General features: G+C 33.4%; 1 protein-coding gene across 2 annotated transcripts in view; it reads left to right on the forward strand.

Annotated features, from left to right (window-relative positions):
• Positions 1–17,975, forward strand: part of SNTG1 (syntrophin gamma 1) — a 510,335-nt gene that overhangs the window by 471,226 nt on the left and 21,134 nt on the right. The window contains exon 17 of one of the 2 annotated variants that reach the window (XM_025043728.1): positions 13,322–13,432. The exons of the other annotated variant lie outside the window; for it this stretch is intronic. Coding sequence (XP_024899496.1) covers positions 13,322–13,432 — 111 coding nt within the window. The remainder of the gene's footprint in view (positions 1–13,321; positions 13,433–17,975) is intronic. 2 annotated transcript variants of the gene reach the window in all.

Genomic DNA, 17,975 nt, shown 5'->3' on the forward strand with positions numbered 1-17,975 from the left:
ATGTTCTGGTCTCTGCCTGCAATTTAGCATCATCTCCTGCATTTCTCCATGTATTCAGTGGTTCTGCCATACTCCATGCTTTTACATATAACATTCCTATGACTTACTTTTATCCTTGAGTGCAAATCTTCATCCAAAAAGTCTTCTTTCACCAATCTGATTTAGATATCCTTTTGACAGCAGATAATTGTAAGCATACTTTAGCATAGCACTTATCATAGTATGTAAGGTATTACAATTGAGTCTGGTAGAGATATGAACTATAACCAATTTGTCCACAGTAAAGCACAGTGACTAGTGGCAACTATGTTAATGAATATAATACCATTTAAGAAAATAGTAAAAGACATAAGCTTTCATCTACTTTGTGATCTTTTGGTATTTATATTTTATCCCTTTATGCATTATCACAAGTTAAATTTATAAAATTTATAAAATTAGTATGTAGTTTAAGTACTAATTTTAGTAAAAATGTAATTACTTAAGCACAAGGGCATTTAATTAGGATAATTTCATATGAATGAAGAATAATGAGAAGTATAAAGATGTGTAAAGAAAAAATAGTTTTAAAGAAAATATTTCTCATGATTTTCTATTAAATATGACCCCTGGAACACCCACATAAGAAAGAAGGAAAAGGAGCAACTTTTAGCACATTAATATTTGGGTGGTTAGAAGGCAAGAGAGGATATGTGTGCATGGGCTTTTTGCCAAAGTTGAAGGATGATACAAAATAGAAATAGGATTGTGTGGGAAAGTTTGATTTACTACTTAACTAGAAAATCCATAAAGGTAATTTGTGACAGTCAAGATGGTTGACGAGGTAAATGCTGTGCTTGCCTCCTCTCACAACCACATCAAAATTACAACTAAACTACAAAATAGCCATCATTGGGAGCTTCCTGAAGTCTGGCTGAATAGAAGTCTTACAGCTGGGGACAAACAGAAGAGGCCACCTTGAGACTGGTAGGAGGAGCAAAGACATGAACTAGGCAGGTCCCGCAACTACATGTAGCGGTTAAGAATTGGGAGGGATATCTCATTGCAGAGGTCACCCCTGAGGAGTGAGGGGTCCCGGCCCCACACTGGGCTCCCCAGCCCAAAGTTCCAGTGCTAGGAAGAGAAATCCCCAGTTCTGGCTGTGAGAACCAGCGGAAGTTGTTGTAGAGTGTGACGGAGGGCTGAGGTAGCTGCAGACATTCCTCTTAAGGGGCTCGCTTGCGGTCTTACTAGGTGATGGACTTACTTGCTCTGAGCTCCAGCTCTGGAGCAGCAGCTCGAGGGGTACTAGCGACATGGGGAGAGGGGAAGGGACTGAGTTGTTTGGTTTCAGAGAGAGGGCTGGATGGACGGCTTTCTCCCAGACAGAAGTCCCATTGTTCCTTTGTTGAGCCCTACTCTTCCCAGGCTTGCAGACTCAGGTGAGCACCATATCTGAGTCTCTATCAACCTAGCTAAGACTGGTTAACCCACCTTGGTGATTCTCTATGACTCCAACTTGCAGGCCCACCCAAGCTGCTTCCAGTGGATGTTTCCATATAAATAGCCTCACTTGGCTTCTGCTACAGACTCTCCTAAAATCTCTCCACGGTTAACAAAATCTAAACAAGCAGTATATGACTTCAGCATGATCCCATACTTCTTGCTGAGCAACCTAAAGCTCATCATTAGTGGCAGTCTGCCTCATTTTGCAGCCTGGCTTTTTGAGGAACATCCAATCCCAGCATAGGTGGTGGCCATCCGCAGATTTCTTGATGGCTCATGCCAGGTGGCTCTAGGTAGGGCACAGGCTGAAGCTAAACTTGGCCTGTGGCAGAACCCCTTCCAGAAGGCTCCAGCCTGCATGCCCAGTGGCCAGCTTTGATCTGAGCTGGATAACCATCCAGGGTCACATCAGAGAGCTACACACCCAAAGGGCAGACAGGGCAGGCACCAGAATCCTGCTATAGTAAATCCAGCTCTGTAGGATCAGCCTCTGCATAACTACTTCTCCACTGGTCATGGCCAATCATCGCAACAAGTTAGCCAGAGGGTCAATCCCTCTCATTTACCAGAAAGCAGCAACCAAGCCTCAACTACATCAAGAGAGTACACACGACCTATACAAAGAACATACTTGGAGCACTCAACTTGGGTGACCAGGAAAGACTGTGACACTGGGCCCCATAGCATGTATACTACATAATTCTACTCTGCTAAGACTGAGAGACATACAAACCTTACCTAATACATAAGAACAAACAGAAGAGAGCAGACAAAATTGGAAGACAAAGAAACATGTCCTGAATGAAAAAAGAGAATAAAACTCCAGAAAAAGCACTAAACAAAATGGAGACAAGCAATTTACTAGAAGCAGAGTTCAAAAAACTCGTTTTAAGGATACTCAATGAACTTGGGGGAAGAGTAGATGAACTCAGTAAGAACTTTAACAAAGAGATAACAAACATAAAAATGGTGATAGAAAACTTAAAAAAGAACCAGTCATAAATGAAGAATACAATAACTAAAATAAAGAATATCTTAGGAGGAATCAACAGTAGATGATATGAAGCAGAGGAAAAAATCAGCAATTTAGAAGATAAGGTAGGAGAAAACACCTACTCGGAATAGCAATAAGAAAAAAGAATCCAAAAAAATGAGAATAGTTTAAGGGGCCTCTGGGACAACATCAAGCATACCAACATTTACATAAAGATACTAGAAGAAGAAGAGAGAGCACAAAGAATTGAAACCTATTTCAAGAAATAATGACAGAAAACTTCTCTAACTTGGTAAAGAAAATACACATACAAGCCCAGGAAGTGCAAAGAGTCCCAAACAAGATGAACTCCCAAAGAGGCCCATGCCAATACACATCATAATTAAAATGCCAAAGGGTAAAGCAATGGAAGAATCTTAAAAGCAGCAAGAGAAAAGCAGTTAGTTAAAAGCAGTTAGTCAGCTAATTTCTCAACAGAAACTTTGCAGCCAGAAGGGATTGGCATGGAGTATTCAAAGTGATGAAAAGCCAGGACCTACAATCAGGATTACTCTACCCAGCAAAACTATCATTTAGAATCAAAGACTAGATACAGAGTTTTATAGACAAGAAAAAGCTAAAGTGGTTCATCATAACCAAACCATTATTACAGGTAAAGTTAGAGGGACGTTTTTAAGAAGAAGGAAGGGGGGAAAAAAAAAAATATTTTTTAAATATGCTGTCTACAAGAGACTCACTTCAGATTGGAAGGCACAGAGAGACTGAAAGTAAAGGGATGGAAAAAGATGTTTCATAAAAATAGAAATAAATAAAAAGCTGGGGTAGCAATACTTATACCAGACAAAATGGACTTTAAATCAACGGCTATAACAAGAGACAAAGAAGGACCCAGTTATTCCACTTCTGGGTATTTATCTGAAGAAACCCAAAACACTCCTCTGAAGGGAAATGTGAATCCATATATTCATTGCAGCATTATTTACAGTAGCCAAGATATGGAGGTATCCTGGGTATTTATCAATGTATGAATGGATGAAAAAGAAGTAAATATATATTTATATATAAAATATGTAATATTACTAAGTTATAATAAAGAATGAAAATTTGCCATCTGCAGCAACATGGATCTACCTAGAGCGTATTGTGTTGAGCGGAGTAAGTCAGACAGAGAAGGGAAAATGTCATATGTGGAATCTAGAGAATAGGATGAGCAAACAATAGAAATAAGCTCATAGATATAGAGAGTATTTTGATGGTTGTTAGATTGTGGGTTGGAGGAATGAGTGAAGGGTGGAGGGGATTAAGAGGTACAAATTGGTAGTTACAACATAGTCATGATGTAGAGTATGGATGAGAAATATAGTCAGTAGTATTATAATAACTATATATGGTTTCAGATGGATACTGGATTTATTGGAATGATTACTTCATAAGAATATAAATATCTAATCACTGCACTGTATACTTGAAACTAATATAATAGTGTACATCACCTCTAAATGAAAATTATGCATATATACAAATATATATAATAAAAAAGATTATTTGCAAGAAAAAATATACTTCTGGCTATTCCTTGGCAAACGTTAGTTAAATGTCAAATATCAGGCAATTGATATTATGGGGAGTATAAAATTAGATCCTGGTTTCAAAGCATCTTTGTTGTAATTTATAATGTGTTATATGTATTATGTTGTCATCCACGTAGACTGTTCTTTTAGAATTTTTGCCCTCTATGTAGTAAAATCTTACTTCTGTCTTTTATAAAATAGGTTACATACTGCTTAAATTATCTTCGTATGTAGAAAATATTTTTCTTATAGAGGGATTTTTCTGTGGGCCATGAAAAATTGAGCATGTGAACACTGAACTGAAATGGAAAATAATAAAGGATGCATTAGAGTGTGTTTTGCTTATTTTTGTTCAACAAGAATGTTTTCACTATCATTTGTGTAACCTCATTTTTCATTTATACATAATTACTCAATTTTATTTTTGAATAGTCTGCATCTAAGGATCACTTCATACTCTACAAAGGTTAATTTGTTCATTAACCTGTGTCTGTTGGTTATAGCTAGCTTTGCATCCCAGCTCTCTGATGGATTATAACAAGTTTTGAAAATTTTTGTTATAAATGGCAAAAATAAAGAGTAAGGACAGGTTTCTTTTTCTCCTTCCCAGTGAAGTATTTTGCATCACTTGTATTTCCAAATTTTAAGCCAAATCTAAAAATGAATCTTAAAAAATGAATAGCTCATAGGAATATTTTTTTCTTATCTAGAGAGAAAGAGAAATAAAAGCATAAAATAATAACAGAATTATAAATAAAGGAAACTATGACTCAGAACATACTATGCTTGAAAAAAATTAGTAAATTAATTTTCTGGGTTTCGTGTCTTGTTCTAACTGGGACTCTGGGTTCTTCCTCTATTTTAAGAAAGGACTCAGGCATTTGCAATAAAATTCATCTATAAGCATGCCCAGTTTAGTTAAGAAAATAATTGTAAAAAACAAAGAAGCAGCTTGAGATAAAAAAAGAAATATGAATGGAGAATAACAGGCTTGGGTTGGATTCACACTTATTAGTTGTGGAATATTATGAACGTATATGGTGTTTTATTAATTATATCATGAGGAAAATGGCAATTCTTTCTCTAATACATAGCTCTCACAGAGATGAGAGAAAATGTATGAAAGGGCCTCATACAGTTTTATGTTCCTTGTAATAACAAAGCAATGTCCCATGCAAGGACAACAGCAGACACACAATGTTTTGCAGGCTGCAAATGAAGTATGTTTAAATTGATCTGTATATGTGTTCACCTATCAATGTGAGGAATAAATGATAGATTACATATTATGCACCTCGTTATCTTCACATAAAATATTCTGCTTGATAATAATCAATTATTCCATCTTCTATTACACATGCATTAATCACTATTGCAAGCATATTCTATAAAGATTACTCCTTGGTTTAGAAATGATGACCTTAAATTATAAACCTCAAATGGCATTGCATTCAAGGCTTTTAGCATTTATCTGTTTGCTTGCATTGTTTTAAATAAAACATATCTATTAGAAAGAGTAGCTCAAAGGCAAATCATTTTTTTTGCAGAATTGATTATTTTTCAAAATTTTTGATTCTGAGAGCACTTTGGTCGATTCACTTTTACTGTATATTTTCATATTACTTTCTTGGTCATCTTTAAAGACTGCATTACAAATACAACATTGAAAATATTGTGATTTATTGTGCTGTTCTTTCTTCATACGTATAGTTACTTCTGCTTCCAGATATTAGGCACTTAAAAATATTTACATGTATCTTAAAAATGTCAGATGCATTTTATATTTATCGTTTCATAATCATTCAAAGAATATGTTGACTTAAACACTATTTCTGCTGGTCACTAACAAAAAATGTTCTAATAAATCAGTAAGGTATTTTAAATTCATTATTACTATACTTAAATTCATTAAATATTTCATTTTACAGTGCAGATTTTTATCATTTCTTGAAATGTATACCATGGAAAAAGCTACCTGGTAAAATAAAGTTAAATGAGTTTCTTTTCTAAAACTATCCTCAGACTTTATTGTGTGAATGATCTTCACCAAATGTATTTGAACATGTTTGACATCCTTTTTCTCCAGAATCAAGCAGAAATTAGCCATGGAAAAACTTGAGAAAATGAAACTCCAGTCTGCGATTATTTACATTGAAGACTTTGGGTCAAATTTCAGACTTCAAAACATTCAATTAAGTTTTCATAAATTGCCATAATTTATTTATTTTCAGTTTTGTTTGGATCTTTTTCTCCTTTTGGACTTGATTTCATTCAAGTTCAAACAAGTAAGATTATTATTGATAGTTAGAAATCTCACAGTACTTTATAAGTTCTCATTTTAGTATATGTTTTCCCCACCTTTCCCAATTGCATGCCTCCAACAATAAGACAGCTTAAGGATAAAGGGAATAAAAGGGACATTTTTCTTCTTTAGTATTTTTTCTCTCTTAATGCATTTCTTTCACAAAAGTTAAGTTCACTGTGTGTTTACTGTATATCAGCTACTCTGTTAGGATCGAGGAATGCAATGATGAGATATTTAGGGCAATTACACATTCACTTCAAGATTTCTTTATAATGGAGAGAGACAGAGCAGGGCAATCACAGATTGATTGTAGTCAAGTCTGTGAAGGAAATGAGCCAGGTACTGAGACAGAGAACTTCAGAACGACCTTTTAATAGTTTAACAGGAAAAGGCTGTCTGAGGCATTGATATTTCTAGTAGGGCCTAAAAATTGGAGAAAATGGAACAGCTATGAAATTAGTTAGGGGAAGAAGTTTTAAGTGGAGAGAACAGAAACTGTTAAGCCAGAAGCATGAAAGAGCTTTGTTTTTTGTAGAAATATAAAAGACTCTGTGTGTGTGTGTGTGTGTGTGTGTGTGTGTGTGTGTCGGGGGTGGACGTGAAGAGAGAATGAGAAAGCGAGATATTATGCTAATTAAAAAATGGATTCATGTTTTTACTTGTACCTTACTTACCTAAGGCCTTCATTTTATTACTTCACTTGTATTTAACATTTGCCTTGTACTTTAAATGGTCTAAGTTAACTACCTTTTTTATATTCGATATCAGGAGTAGAATGGGCACCTGGTTTTGAAGGATATCACAGATATAGTGGGGATAATCACAAACAAAAAAAGGTACCAAGTGAAATATATTGTGCATTTATAATTATTGATCATCAAGTAAATAAAGATGTCAGGTCTCTGGAAAAGAGATGAGAGTAGGACATTCTCCTCTAATCTGAGTTCCCTGTAATTCTAGTTGAATATCAGGCCCCTCTGTAGTCAATAAATGGAGTAATAATGCAATTTACTATCCACAATATGATAATAAATAATTATTTATTAGATAATAAATTGTTTTTGTGATATTGGTGGACCTGTAAAATAGTTCTGTTCAAACGTTATATTTAAAAGGCTATTATCCCTAAAATATGAACATACATTTAAGCATAGCAAAGAAAAACTAAGACATTTATATTAATTATCTAAGCTTTAATAAGCAGGGTAATTATTTTGGGTACAATATTTAGTAGAGTATTAGAACCTGTTAAGATGCAATTATGAATGGAGTATTCACAAAAACCAATCCAAGTATACTTTAGCTACATACATTTCTTAATTTAGAAAAATATTGATTTTTACCACAACACCATGCTCTATATATGTGATGTATAGTATATATCCATATAACCATGGCAATTACAAATAACTTATCTAATGATGAAGTTTTAACTGAAGTTATGATAGTATTCATAACAGTAGAGATATTTTGATTTTGATTTAATAAAATTTCTAAAATTTTATTTTGATTTTACAAATTAAATGAAAGAAGTTATTAGAGTTAACAAATTTTCTAATTGAAATAGCAATAGACAAATTGCATCATTTAATTATGAAGTTTTTCTTCTAATGGAGGCAAACTAATATCAAAAGCTTCACTATGATACCTGAACAAGAAAAACTTTAAGTTCAGAATAACCAGGTTTGTTTTAAAAGGAGAATCATTTGATCTAAATAAAAATGTATGCTTAAAGAATAATTTGTAAATATATTTATGTATCTAAAATATTACAACAACTCTTTGGGCACATTTAAAAACATAACTACTAATATTTCATATATCTTCTAATTTGTACCATTTTACTTTTATGTGATTAGTGATATTGTAGTTACCGTGGTAAATGGGTAAACATAAAAATAGATTTTGTTCAATTATACACCCATTATCAACTTTTTAAAATATTAGAATCTTCAGTTAGGTTTTTATTATTTACTTACTTTCATTTTTAACTTGTTGAAAGAATGCAATGCAAAATTTAAAATATACCAAACTATAAAATAGTTTTTATCTTAATCATATAATAATCAAGACCTCTATCATAAAAGTATTCAGATTGCCATTTATAAACCCTACAGAACTTCCTCTTGTCCTTTGTTTCCTGTGCATCTTTGTTATACATACCACCTATAATTTCCCCTTTCTCCCACTGACACTTTGACAGGCTTCCTAACAGCTTCACTCTACTCAGATGCTGGGGACAGGTTTCAACAAGCAAGTTGGTACACAAACTGGTTCAAGGACACAGAAATATTAAATACTTCTCACTTCACCACAAGAGACCTGAAGAAACAAGCTGTCTTTAGCACCTTTTGTCCAAATGCACTTAATTTTATCAGCAAGGACTCTACATGTTCCATTTGTGCTGACCAGGAGAATATTCTGGTATGATGTAAATGCTGGCCACCCAATACAAAGCTTGATGCATGAAGATGCTTATTTACAAAGCTGCACCTTGTCCACTTACTTTCATTTTTAACTTGTTGAAAGAATGCAATGCAAAATTTAAAATATACCAAACTATAAAATAGTTTTTATCTTAATCATATAATAATCAAGACCTCTATCATAAAAGTATTCAGATTGCCATTTATAAACTCTACAGAACTTCCGCTTGTCCTTTGTTTCCTGTGCATCTTTGTTATACATACCACCTATAATTTCCCCTTTCTCCCACTGACACTTTGACAGGCTTCCTAACAGCTTCACTCTACTCAGATGCTGGGGACAGGTTTCAACAAGCAAGTTGGTACACAAACTGGTTCAAGGACATGATGAATCTGTCCATCTGTAAACGAAGCTTAGCCTTTTTTGTCCTACCTTAGGTACCCAGAACAGACTGCCCTCTATGTGGACATATTTGTGAGTTGATTTATACTAGAATATACTAGGCTCAAGTCAATGAAGAATCTTTCCCAAAGTCATGTGGCTTCTGAATAGGATATAAAGTTTGGCTTATATTTTAATACTTATAGCTCTATGATCAGCATTTGTTTTTATTTCAGTATATTTAAAAAAATGAATTAGCTTTCCTGAAATATATGCATTATAATTTACTGTTAATGGAATTTAGGCCAGCTTATGATCAAGAAGACACCAAAAATAAGTGATTAGGAACAAGGGGTTTCTGGTCTTTAAAATCCTCCTAATCTCATTCCATGTATGTAATTAGAAACTATACTATTGTATATGAACTACATCAGAATAAAAAAAATTGAAAACAAAAAAGTTACATATTTTTTTCTAAGCTTTAGTGTAGCATCATACAAACTCATTTTTCCAACAAAAATGCTCAACTTTACTAGCTATTAGAGAAATGTAAATCAAACCACAATGAAATACTATCTCACAATTGTTAGAACAGCTATAATCAACAACACAATTAATAATAAGTGTTGGAGAGGTTGTGAGGGTAAAAGAACCCCCATACATTGCTGGTAGAAATGTAAATTGGTATAACCACTATGAAAAACAGTATGGAGTTTTCTCAAACACTAAGAACAGAATTACCTCATGACCTAGCAATCCTTCTTCTGGATATCTATCTAAAACATTTGAAAACATTTATCTATAAAGATATATTCACTCTGATGTTCATAGCAGCATTATTCATGGTGGCCAAGACATGGAAACAACCAAAGTGTCTTTTGATAGTAGATTGGATAAAGAAGATGTGATACATTTATACAATGGATTATTACTCAGCCATAAGACAAAGCACTGCCATTTGCATGGATGGATCTTGAGATTATCATGGTAAACAAAATAAGTGAGACAGAAAAAGTTGAGAACCATATGATTTCATTGACATGTGGGATATAAAACTGAAAGCAACATATAAACGTGACAAACAGAGACTCATGGACTTGGACTGTGGATTAGTGGTTACTAGAGGGAATGTGAGGAAAGGGAAGATGGATAAGAATAGAGAGGGTTGGGGGAAGAAAAAAGTGGCATTGAAAATAGAGACTTTGTTCATCCTTCTTGTGACCAAATCAAAGTTGTGATGGAAACATGGAGCAAGAACAAGCAGAGTCTCCTGGGATCTAGGTGAACAGAAGCACTATAACTAGGGAGAAAAATGAGAAATCACCCTGCAACAATTGGAGGTAAGAGGGGGCGATGATGTGAGGCTGCCCAGTCTCAACTGGCTGAGTGAGACAGAGGCTGCGGCAGCAGCAGCCGGCAACTGCAGACACATCTTAAAGGAGCTAAGTCTGCAACCGGAGTTTTGCGGTGATGGACTTGCTCACTCTGAGCACCAGTGCCTGGTCAGCTGCACAGGGAGCAACAGGGACTTACAGAGGAACTCCGAGTTGTTGGAGCGAGGACCGGAGGCAAGGTTCTCTATGGGCTGAAATGCTGGTGGTATTCACTGCTCCTCTGTTGAAGCCTCCCTCCTCCCAGAATGCTGACACAACACTGCCATAACTGACATCATCAAACTGGATAACAGAGGTAGCTCTGCCCAGAGGATTCCCTGAAACTGTGCATCCCCCAACTTGCAGCCCTGCCCAAGCCACATCCAATTGCATCCTTGGGAGTCTGGTGCTCCTTGCTGAGCCAATTCCACAACTCACACTGGTGGCAGCTGGCCTCAATTTCTAGTGTGGTCTTTTGAGGCAACTATAAGCACAGCATCTAGTGATTGCTTGCTGAATCTTGACATGTGGCCCCAGAGTAGCAAAGATTGAGACTAAACTTGGCCTGCATCTGGACCCTTCTCAGGACGATGCTACTGGACACCTACTACACAAAGCCATGCAAATAAGACTGGAGACTTATGAGCTTGGCTTAGTACTAGAAGCAGACACAAAAAGGCAGCCAACGTGAGAAGACAAAGAAGCAGAAACCGTATGAGAGAACAGAACAGAAAGCCAGAAATAATGGAGTCAAGCAATATAACAGATGCAGAGTTCAAAACACTGCTAATGGAAATGCTCAATGAACTTAGGGGAAGTGTAGATAAATTCAGTGAGAACTTTAACAAAGAGATTAAAAAAACACATAAAAATGGAAATGGAAATTATAAAAGGAAACCAATCTGAATTAAAGAACACATTGCCTGAGATGAAGAGTATATTAGAGGGAATCAACAGAGTGGATAAAGAAGAGGATTGAATCACCGATATAGAGGATGGGAAAGCCAAGGACACTCAATCAGAACAGCAAGAAAAAAGAACCAAGACAATAATAATAATTTAGGGAGACTATAGGACAAAACTAAATGTAAAATTATCTGTGTCATAGGGGTATGAAGGAGAAGAAGAAGCTGAAGAGTTATTTGAAGAAATCATGATAGAAAACTTCCATAACCTGGTGAAGGAAATAGACATACAACCCAATGAAGCTCAAAGAGTCCCAAAAATGATGAACCCAAAGAGGCTCACACCAAGACACATTATAATGCCAAAAGGTAAATACAAAGAGAGAATCTTAAAAGCAGCAACAGAAAAGCAATTCGTTACCTACAAAAGAACACCCATAAGACTGACAGCTGATTCCTCAAAAGAAACTATGCAGGTCAGAAAGGCTTGGCACAAAATATTTAATGTGATGAAAAATTAGCATCTACAAACAAGGATACTTTATCCAGGAAAAGTATCATTTAGAGTTGAAGGACAGATAAAGAGCTTCTCAGACAAAAATAAGCTAAAAAGAATTTATCAATGCCAAGCAAGTGTTACAGAAAATGTTGGAGGGACTTTGTTAAGAAGAAAAAAAAATGTATTAAAAACAATAATAAAGAATAGTAATAACTACATTCCTATCAACACGTAGCTCAAATGGAAATGAATTAAGTGCTGCAACCAAAATATGTGGTGGCTGAATGGAAAAGAAAACAAGCCCCCTACATATGCTGCCTATAAGTGACTAACATCAGATTAAAAGACACACACAGACTAAAAGGAAGGGATGAGAAATGATATTGCAGGATTGACCTAAAGGGTATTGTGTTGAATGGAGTAAGTCAGATAAAGACAGATATCACATGATTTCACGTACATGTGGAATCTAAAGAACAAAATAAACAACAACAACAAGAATGGAAATAAACTCATAGATACAGAGAATATTTTAAGGGCTATAAAATGGGAGTGAGATTGAGGGGATGGTGAAAAAGGGCAAAGGGATTAAGAAGTACAAATGGACAGTTACAAAACAGACATGGAGATATGAATTGTAGCATAAGAAAGCAATGTTGTAATAAATATGTAAAATATAAAAATATGAATATGTAATATGCAATAAATATGTAATATGCAATAAATATATAATAAATAAATATTTGAGGAGTACTAGGTTTAGTGGGGTGAACCTTTTGTGAATTATATAGATCTCTAATCACTATGCTGTACAACCGAAACTATTATTGAATGCCAAAAGTAATTGAAAAAAAAAATAAAGTTGGTCAAATATATGGCAACAAAAGGAAATTTAACACATACTGCAGTATACATATGAAGTTCGATAGCATTGTACACTTAAAACTTACATAATTTTATTATCCAATTTCACCCTGATAAATTTAATTTGAAAAATTAAAAAAATAAATTAAATTATCTTATTACTTCTAGTGATGGAAAACAAGAAACAAATAATAGGTGTTTTTTGCTTATTCACTTTCTAGACATATGCTTTAAGTTAGCTTGCTTTATTTCATGATAAAATAAAACAAAATGTTCCAATTTATTTGTATATATACTTTTGAAATAATTATTTCATGGGTACAAAACTTATCTAGAAATTAAATATATATTGAATACTAAATTTTAGCCTTTGATAAATTTATTTTAATTTATTTTTAATATTGGGATATGGTACTAATTTAATATAATTAACTTTTCTCTCAAGCTAGAACTATATCTTGGTTTTAAAGCAGATGTTAATTGTACTGACTTGCACATGTTTCTTTTTTTCCTTTAGTCTGTACTTTGGAGGTACAAATTTTCTCAGCTTAAAGGTTCTTCAGATGATGGCAAGAGCAAAATCAAATTTTTGTTTCAGAATCCAGATACTAAACAGATTGAAGCAAAGGTAAACCCAAGTTCATCACATAAACCACCTCTAACTACATTAATACTGTTAAGAAGCAAAGGGGAGAAAATTTAGCAGAACTAAAATAGAAAAAGAACACCTTCTTTTTCTGTTTATTTGGAATGTCCCTCATGGGCAGAAGAATAAATTTACTTAAAGATTTTAATGGCTAATTTTCACTGAAATGTATAATAAAATAAATTACAGCTAATTGCATTTCTTAGTTTTAATTCCTTATGAACTGCATCTATATCATGTTAAAATGACATTCTGGGAACTAAAAAAGTCACTGTGTTGGTGATTTCACATTCTAAATAATAATTTTAATACTTATAAAATCTGACTCAATCTTCTTATTTATGTCATTTTTGGATATGAATAGAAATCCCTAAAGAAAATTATTTTTAAATAATTCATGTTTTTCTCATGTTATTATGTATTAAATAGATGGGTTTTTTTGCTTGATGGAAATGTTCAGTATTCTGAAATATATTAACTATGCTTTTTTAACTCATCAGAAAGATTTACTACTTTTATTTTTATGAATATGTATATTTTTCAATATTCAAAGTCTGAATTATTTCCACTACTCTACTATGGAATTCACAATAACAATATTTGGGTTAGAATTAATTATGAACCTAGTATTCCAGTCTGGAAGCAAAGGAAAAATAACAAATACCAAAGTGAAAAAATAATTATATGGAAATGAAAACCCAGATTTAATTTTCAACTATGGATTACAATTACCACAACCTGTTACATTCCAGTACCTATTAAATTTAGAACGTAATAGCATTAGCTTGATAGTCAAAGCCTTCCAAGGAATGTTGCTATCTGATATTCTAGTGCTCTCATTCATCTTTTAACAAGATATTTCCTTTTTGCCTTATATATCTGTTCATGATATTCTCTTAACTTTTTTCATTAGCCTTCTGTCTGAATCTCTCTGAGAATAACCCATTTGTGTCTTATGGTTGTCTCTGGACTAATCTTTCTACCCCTTCCTAGTCTGTAGATTGTGTGAAGAGAAAACTCTGGCCGTAGGTCCTTTCGCTGGTTCCTTTCTTACTGCATATCTGTAAAGCTTCATTGTTAACACATAGTCTTGCCTTGCATTTGTCTCCCATTAGTTTAGACATATATCTTGGTAACTTCATCTACTCCTTTTACTAAACTTGCCTCATAATTCTCAAATCTATGTTACATCATTGCCTCTTCCCTAAATATAGACCCATCTCTGGAACTGCCTTCTGTTCATCTCTTGCTATAGCTTTTTCTTTTTTCCCCTCTGATTACCACTGATTGATCATTTACTTGGTGCCATTGTTCATTAAACTGATTCTTAGAGTTACTATAAAGAAATGCATTACTACTGTCTAAAATTTGTAATTCTTACCTTTTGATAGATTTCTCAATCTTTCATATCCCAATATTGGTGTATGATGTTAATATTGTCAGTTCTATATTTTGGCTAATGTGGAACCTCAACTACTAGTTGCTGACAGCAGCATAACATTTGATAAGTTACTCCTCTTCTAATGTTCTTCAATGTGCTAGCAAATCCTTAGTTGACAACAGAAGCAAAAAAGATAAATGCAATGAAATGACTACTAAGTATAGTATTTAGACTTCAGTTTGGTGTAGTAGGATAAGTCCATTATATGCAGCTAATTACCTTTACTAGTTATTAGTTACCCATCAGCTACTAATTTGTACCTTCTAATCCTTTCACCTTCTTCACTCTTATCACCAACCCCGCTTCCATCTGGCAACCAACAGCTTGTTCTCTGCATCTATGAGTCTGTTTCTGTTTTGTTTCTTCATTTATTTTGTTCTTTAGATTCCACATATAAGTGAGATCATATGGAATTTGTCTTCCTCTGTCTGACTTACTTCACTTAGTATAATACCTGCCAGGTCCATCCCTGTTGTTACAAATAGTAAGCTTTCATTATTTTTAATGGCTGAGTAATATTCCATTTTATATGTGTACCACTTTATTATTACCTAGTTGTCTATTAATGATCAAATAGATTGCTTCCATATCTTGGATAATGCAAATAATTCTGCAGTGAACACAGGGATATGCATATCTTTTCCAATTAGTGTTTTTAATTTTTTCAAATAAAAACCTAGAAGTGGAATTGCTAGAAGGTCAAAAGGTAGTTTTATTTTTAAATTTTTGAGGAAACTTCATTCTATTTTTTATAGTGGCTGCATTAGTTTGCAATCCCACCAATAATGCACAAGGATTCCCTTTTCTCAACATCCTCACCAACACTTGTTTGTTGATTGATTGATTATGAGGTGATATCTCTGTGGTTTTAATTTGAATTTCTCTGATGATTAGTGATGTTGAGTATCTCTTCATATGTTTATTGGCCATCTGTATGTCCTCTTTGGAGAAATGTCTATTGTGCCCATTTTAAATAAGATCGCTAATTGTTTTGGTGTTAAGTTGCTTAAGTTCTTCATAGATTTTAGATATTAACCCCTTATCAGATATATCATTAGTGAATGTCTTCTCCCATTTATTAGGTTGTTTTTTTTTTTCCATTTTGTTGATAGTTTCTTTTGTTATATAAATACTCTTAGATGTAATGCCATTTTTTTGTTTGTTTGTTTCCCTTTCCCAAGGTGACATATCAGAAAAAAACATTACTAGGAGCAATACCACAGAGTTTACTTCCTGTTTTCCTCTAGGATTTTTATAGCTTCCAGTGTTACATTTAAGTCTTCAATCAATTTTGAATTTATTATTGTATATAAAGTAAAAAGGTGGTCCAATTTAATTTTTTTTTGCATGTTATCTGTCCAGTTTTCCCAACACCATTTATTGAATAGACTGCCTTTAGTCCATTGTATATTCTTGCCTCCTTTGTCATAGATTGTTTGACCATATAGGCATGGGTTTATTACTGGGCTTTTAGTTTTGTTTCATTGATCTCTGTGACTGTTTTTGTGCCACTACCATGCTGTTTAGATTACTATAGCCTCCAACTTCATTCTTCTTTTCTGAAGATTGCTGTCACTATTTAGGGTATTTTGTGGCTTTGTATAAATTTAAAAATTATCTACTTTAATTCTCTGATAAATACCATGATATTTTACAAGGCATTGCATTGAATCTTTAGGTTGTTTTGGGTAGTATAGACATTTTAATGGTGTTAATTCTTATCTGTAAGCACAGTTTATGTTTTCACTTATTTATAGCTTTTTCAATTTCTTTCTTATGTCTTATACCTCTTTGATTAAATTTATATCTAGATATTTTACTTTTTTGATGTAAATGCAAATGAGGTTGATTTCTTAATTTTTATTTTTGATAATTTGTTATTTGTATATAGAAATGCAACTGATTGCTGAATATTAATTTTGTATTCTATAACTTTACTGAATTCATTTATCAGTCCTAAATTTTTTTGGTGGAATCTTTAGGGTTCTCTATATGTTGTATCATGTCATCTGCAAATTATGACAGTTTTACTTCTTCCTTTTTCAATTTCAATGCCTTTTATTTCTTTATCTTGTCTGCTGTGGCTAGGACTTCCAATACTATGTTAAATAGAAGTGATGAAAGTGGACATTCTTATCTTGTCCTTGATTGTAAGAAAATGATTTTATGGAGTATGATGTTAGCTGTAGGTTTGCTGTTATTATGTTGAAGTATGTTTCCTCTATTTCCACTCAGAAATGGACGCTGGATTTTGTCAGATACCTTTTCTGCATCTATTGATATGATCATTTGATTTTTATTTTTCATTTTGTTTATGCGGTATATTACATTAATTGATTTGCAGATATTGAAACAACTTTGCATCCCAGGAATAAATCTCACTTCATCATGGTGTATAATCTTTTAAATGTATTGCTGAATTCTGTTTGCAAATATTTTGTTGAGGATTTTTGCATCTATGTTTATCAGAAATATCTACCTATATTTTTTTTCCATGTCTTTGTCTGGCTTTGAAATTGGGGTAATAATGGCCTCATAAAATGAGCTTAAGAGCCTTACCACCTTTAAATTTTTTGAAATAGTTTAAGAATAGGTGTTATTTATTTTTAAGATGTTTGGTAAAATTCACCTGTGAAGCCATTCGGTTCAGGACTTTTGTTTGTGGGGAGTTTTTTTGATAAATGATTCAATTTTATTAGTAGTAGTTGGTCTGTTCAGATTTTCTGTTTCTTCTTAATTCAGGTTTGGAAGATTGTATGTTTCTAAAAATTTATCCATTTTTTCCAGATTGTCCAATTGCTGACATATAACTTTTGGTAGTATTTTCTTATAATCCTTTGTATTTTTGTAGTGTCAGTTTTCACTTTTCCCCTTTTATTTCTGATTTTATTTATTTGGGTCCTCTCGCTTTTTCTCTTGATGAATCTGGTTAAAAGATTATCAATTTTCTTTTCAAAGAACCAGCTCTTAGTTTCTGTTTATTTTATTATTATTATTATTTTTCTTTTATTTTAGACTCTATTTTATTTATCTCTGCTCTGATTTTTATTATTTCCTTCCTCACACTCACTTTGAACTTTTTTT

The sequence above is a fragment of the Pteropus alecto genome, unplaced genomic scaffold (genome assembly GCF_000325575.1).
Source record: "Pteropus alecto unplaced genomic scaffold, ASM32557v1 scaffold62, whole genome shotgun sequence".
Lineage (NCBI taxonomy): Eukaryota > Metazoa > Chordata > Mammalia > Chiroptera > Pteropodidae > Pteropus > Pteropus alecto.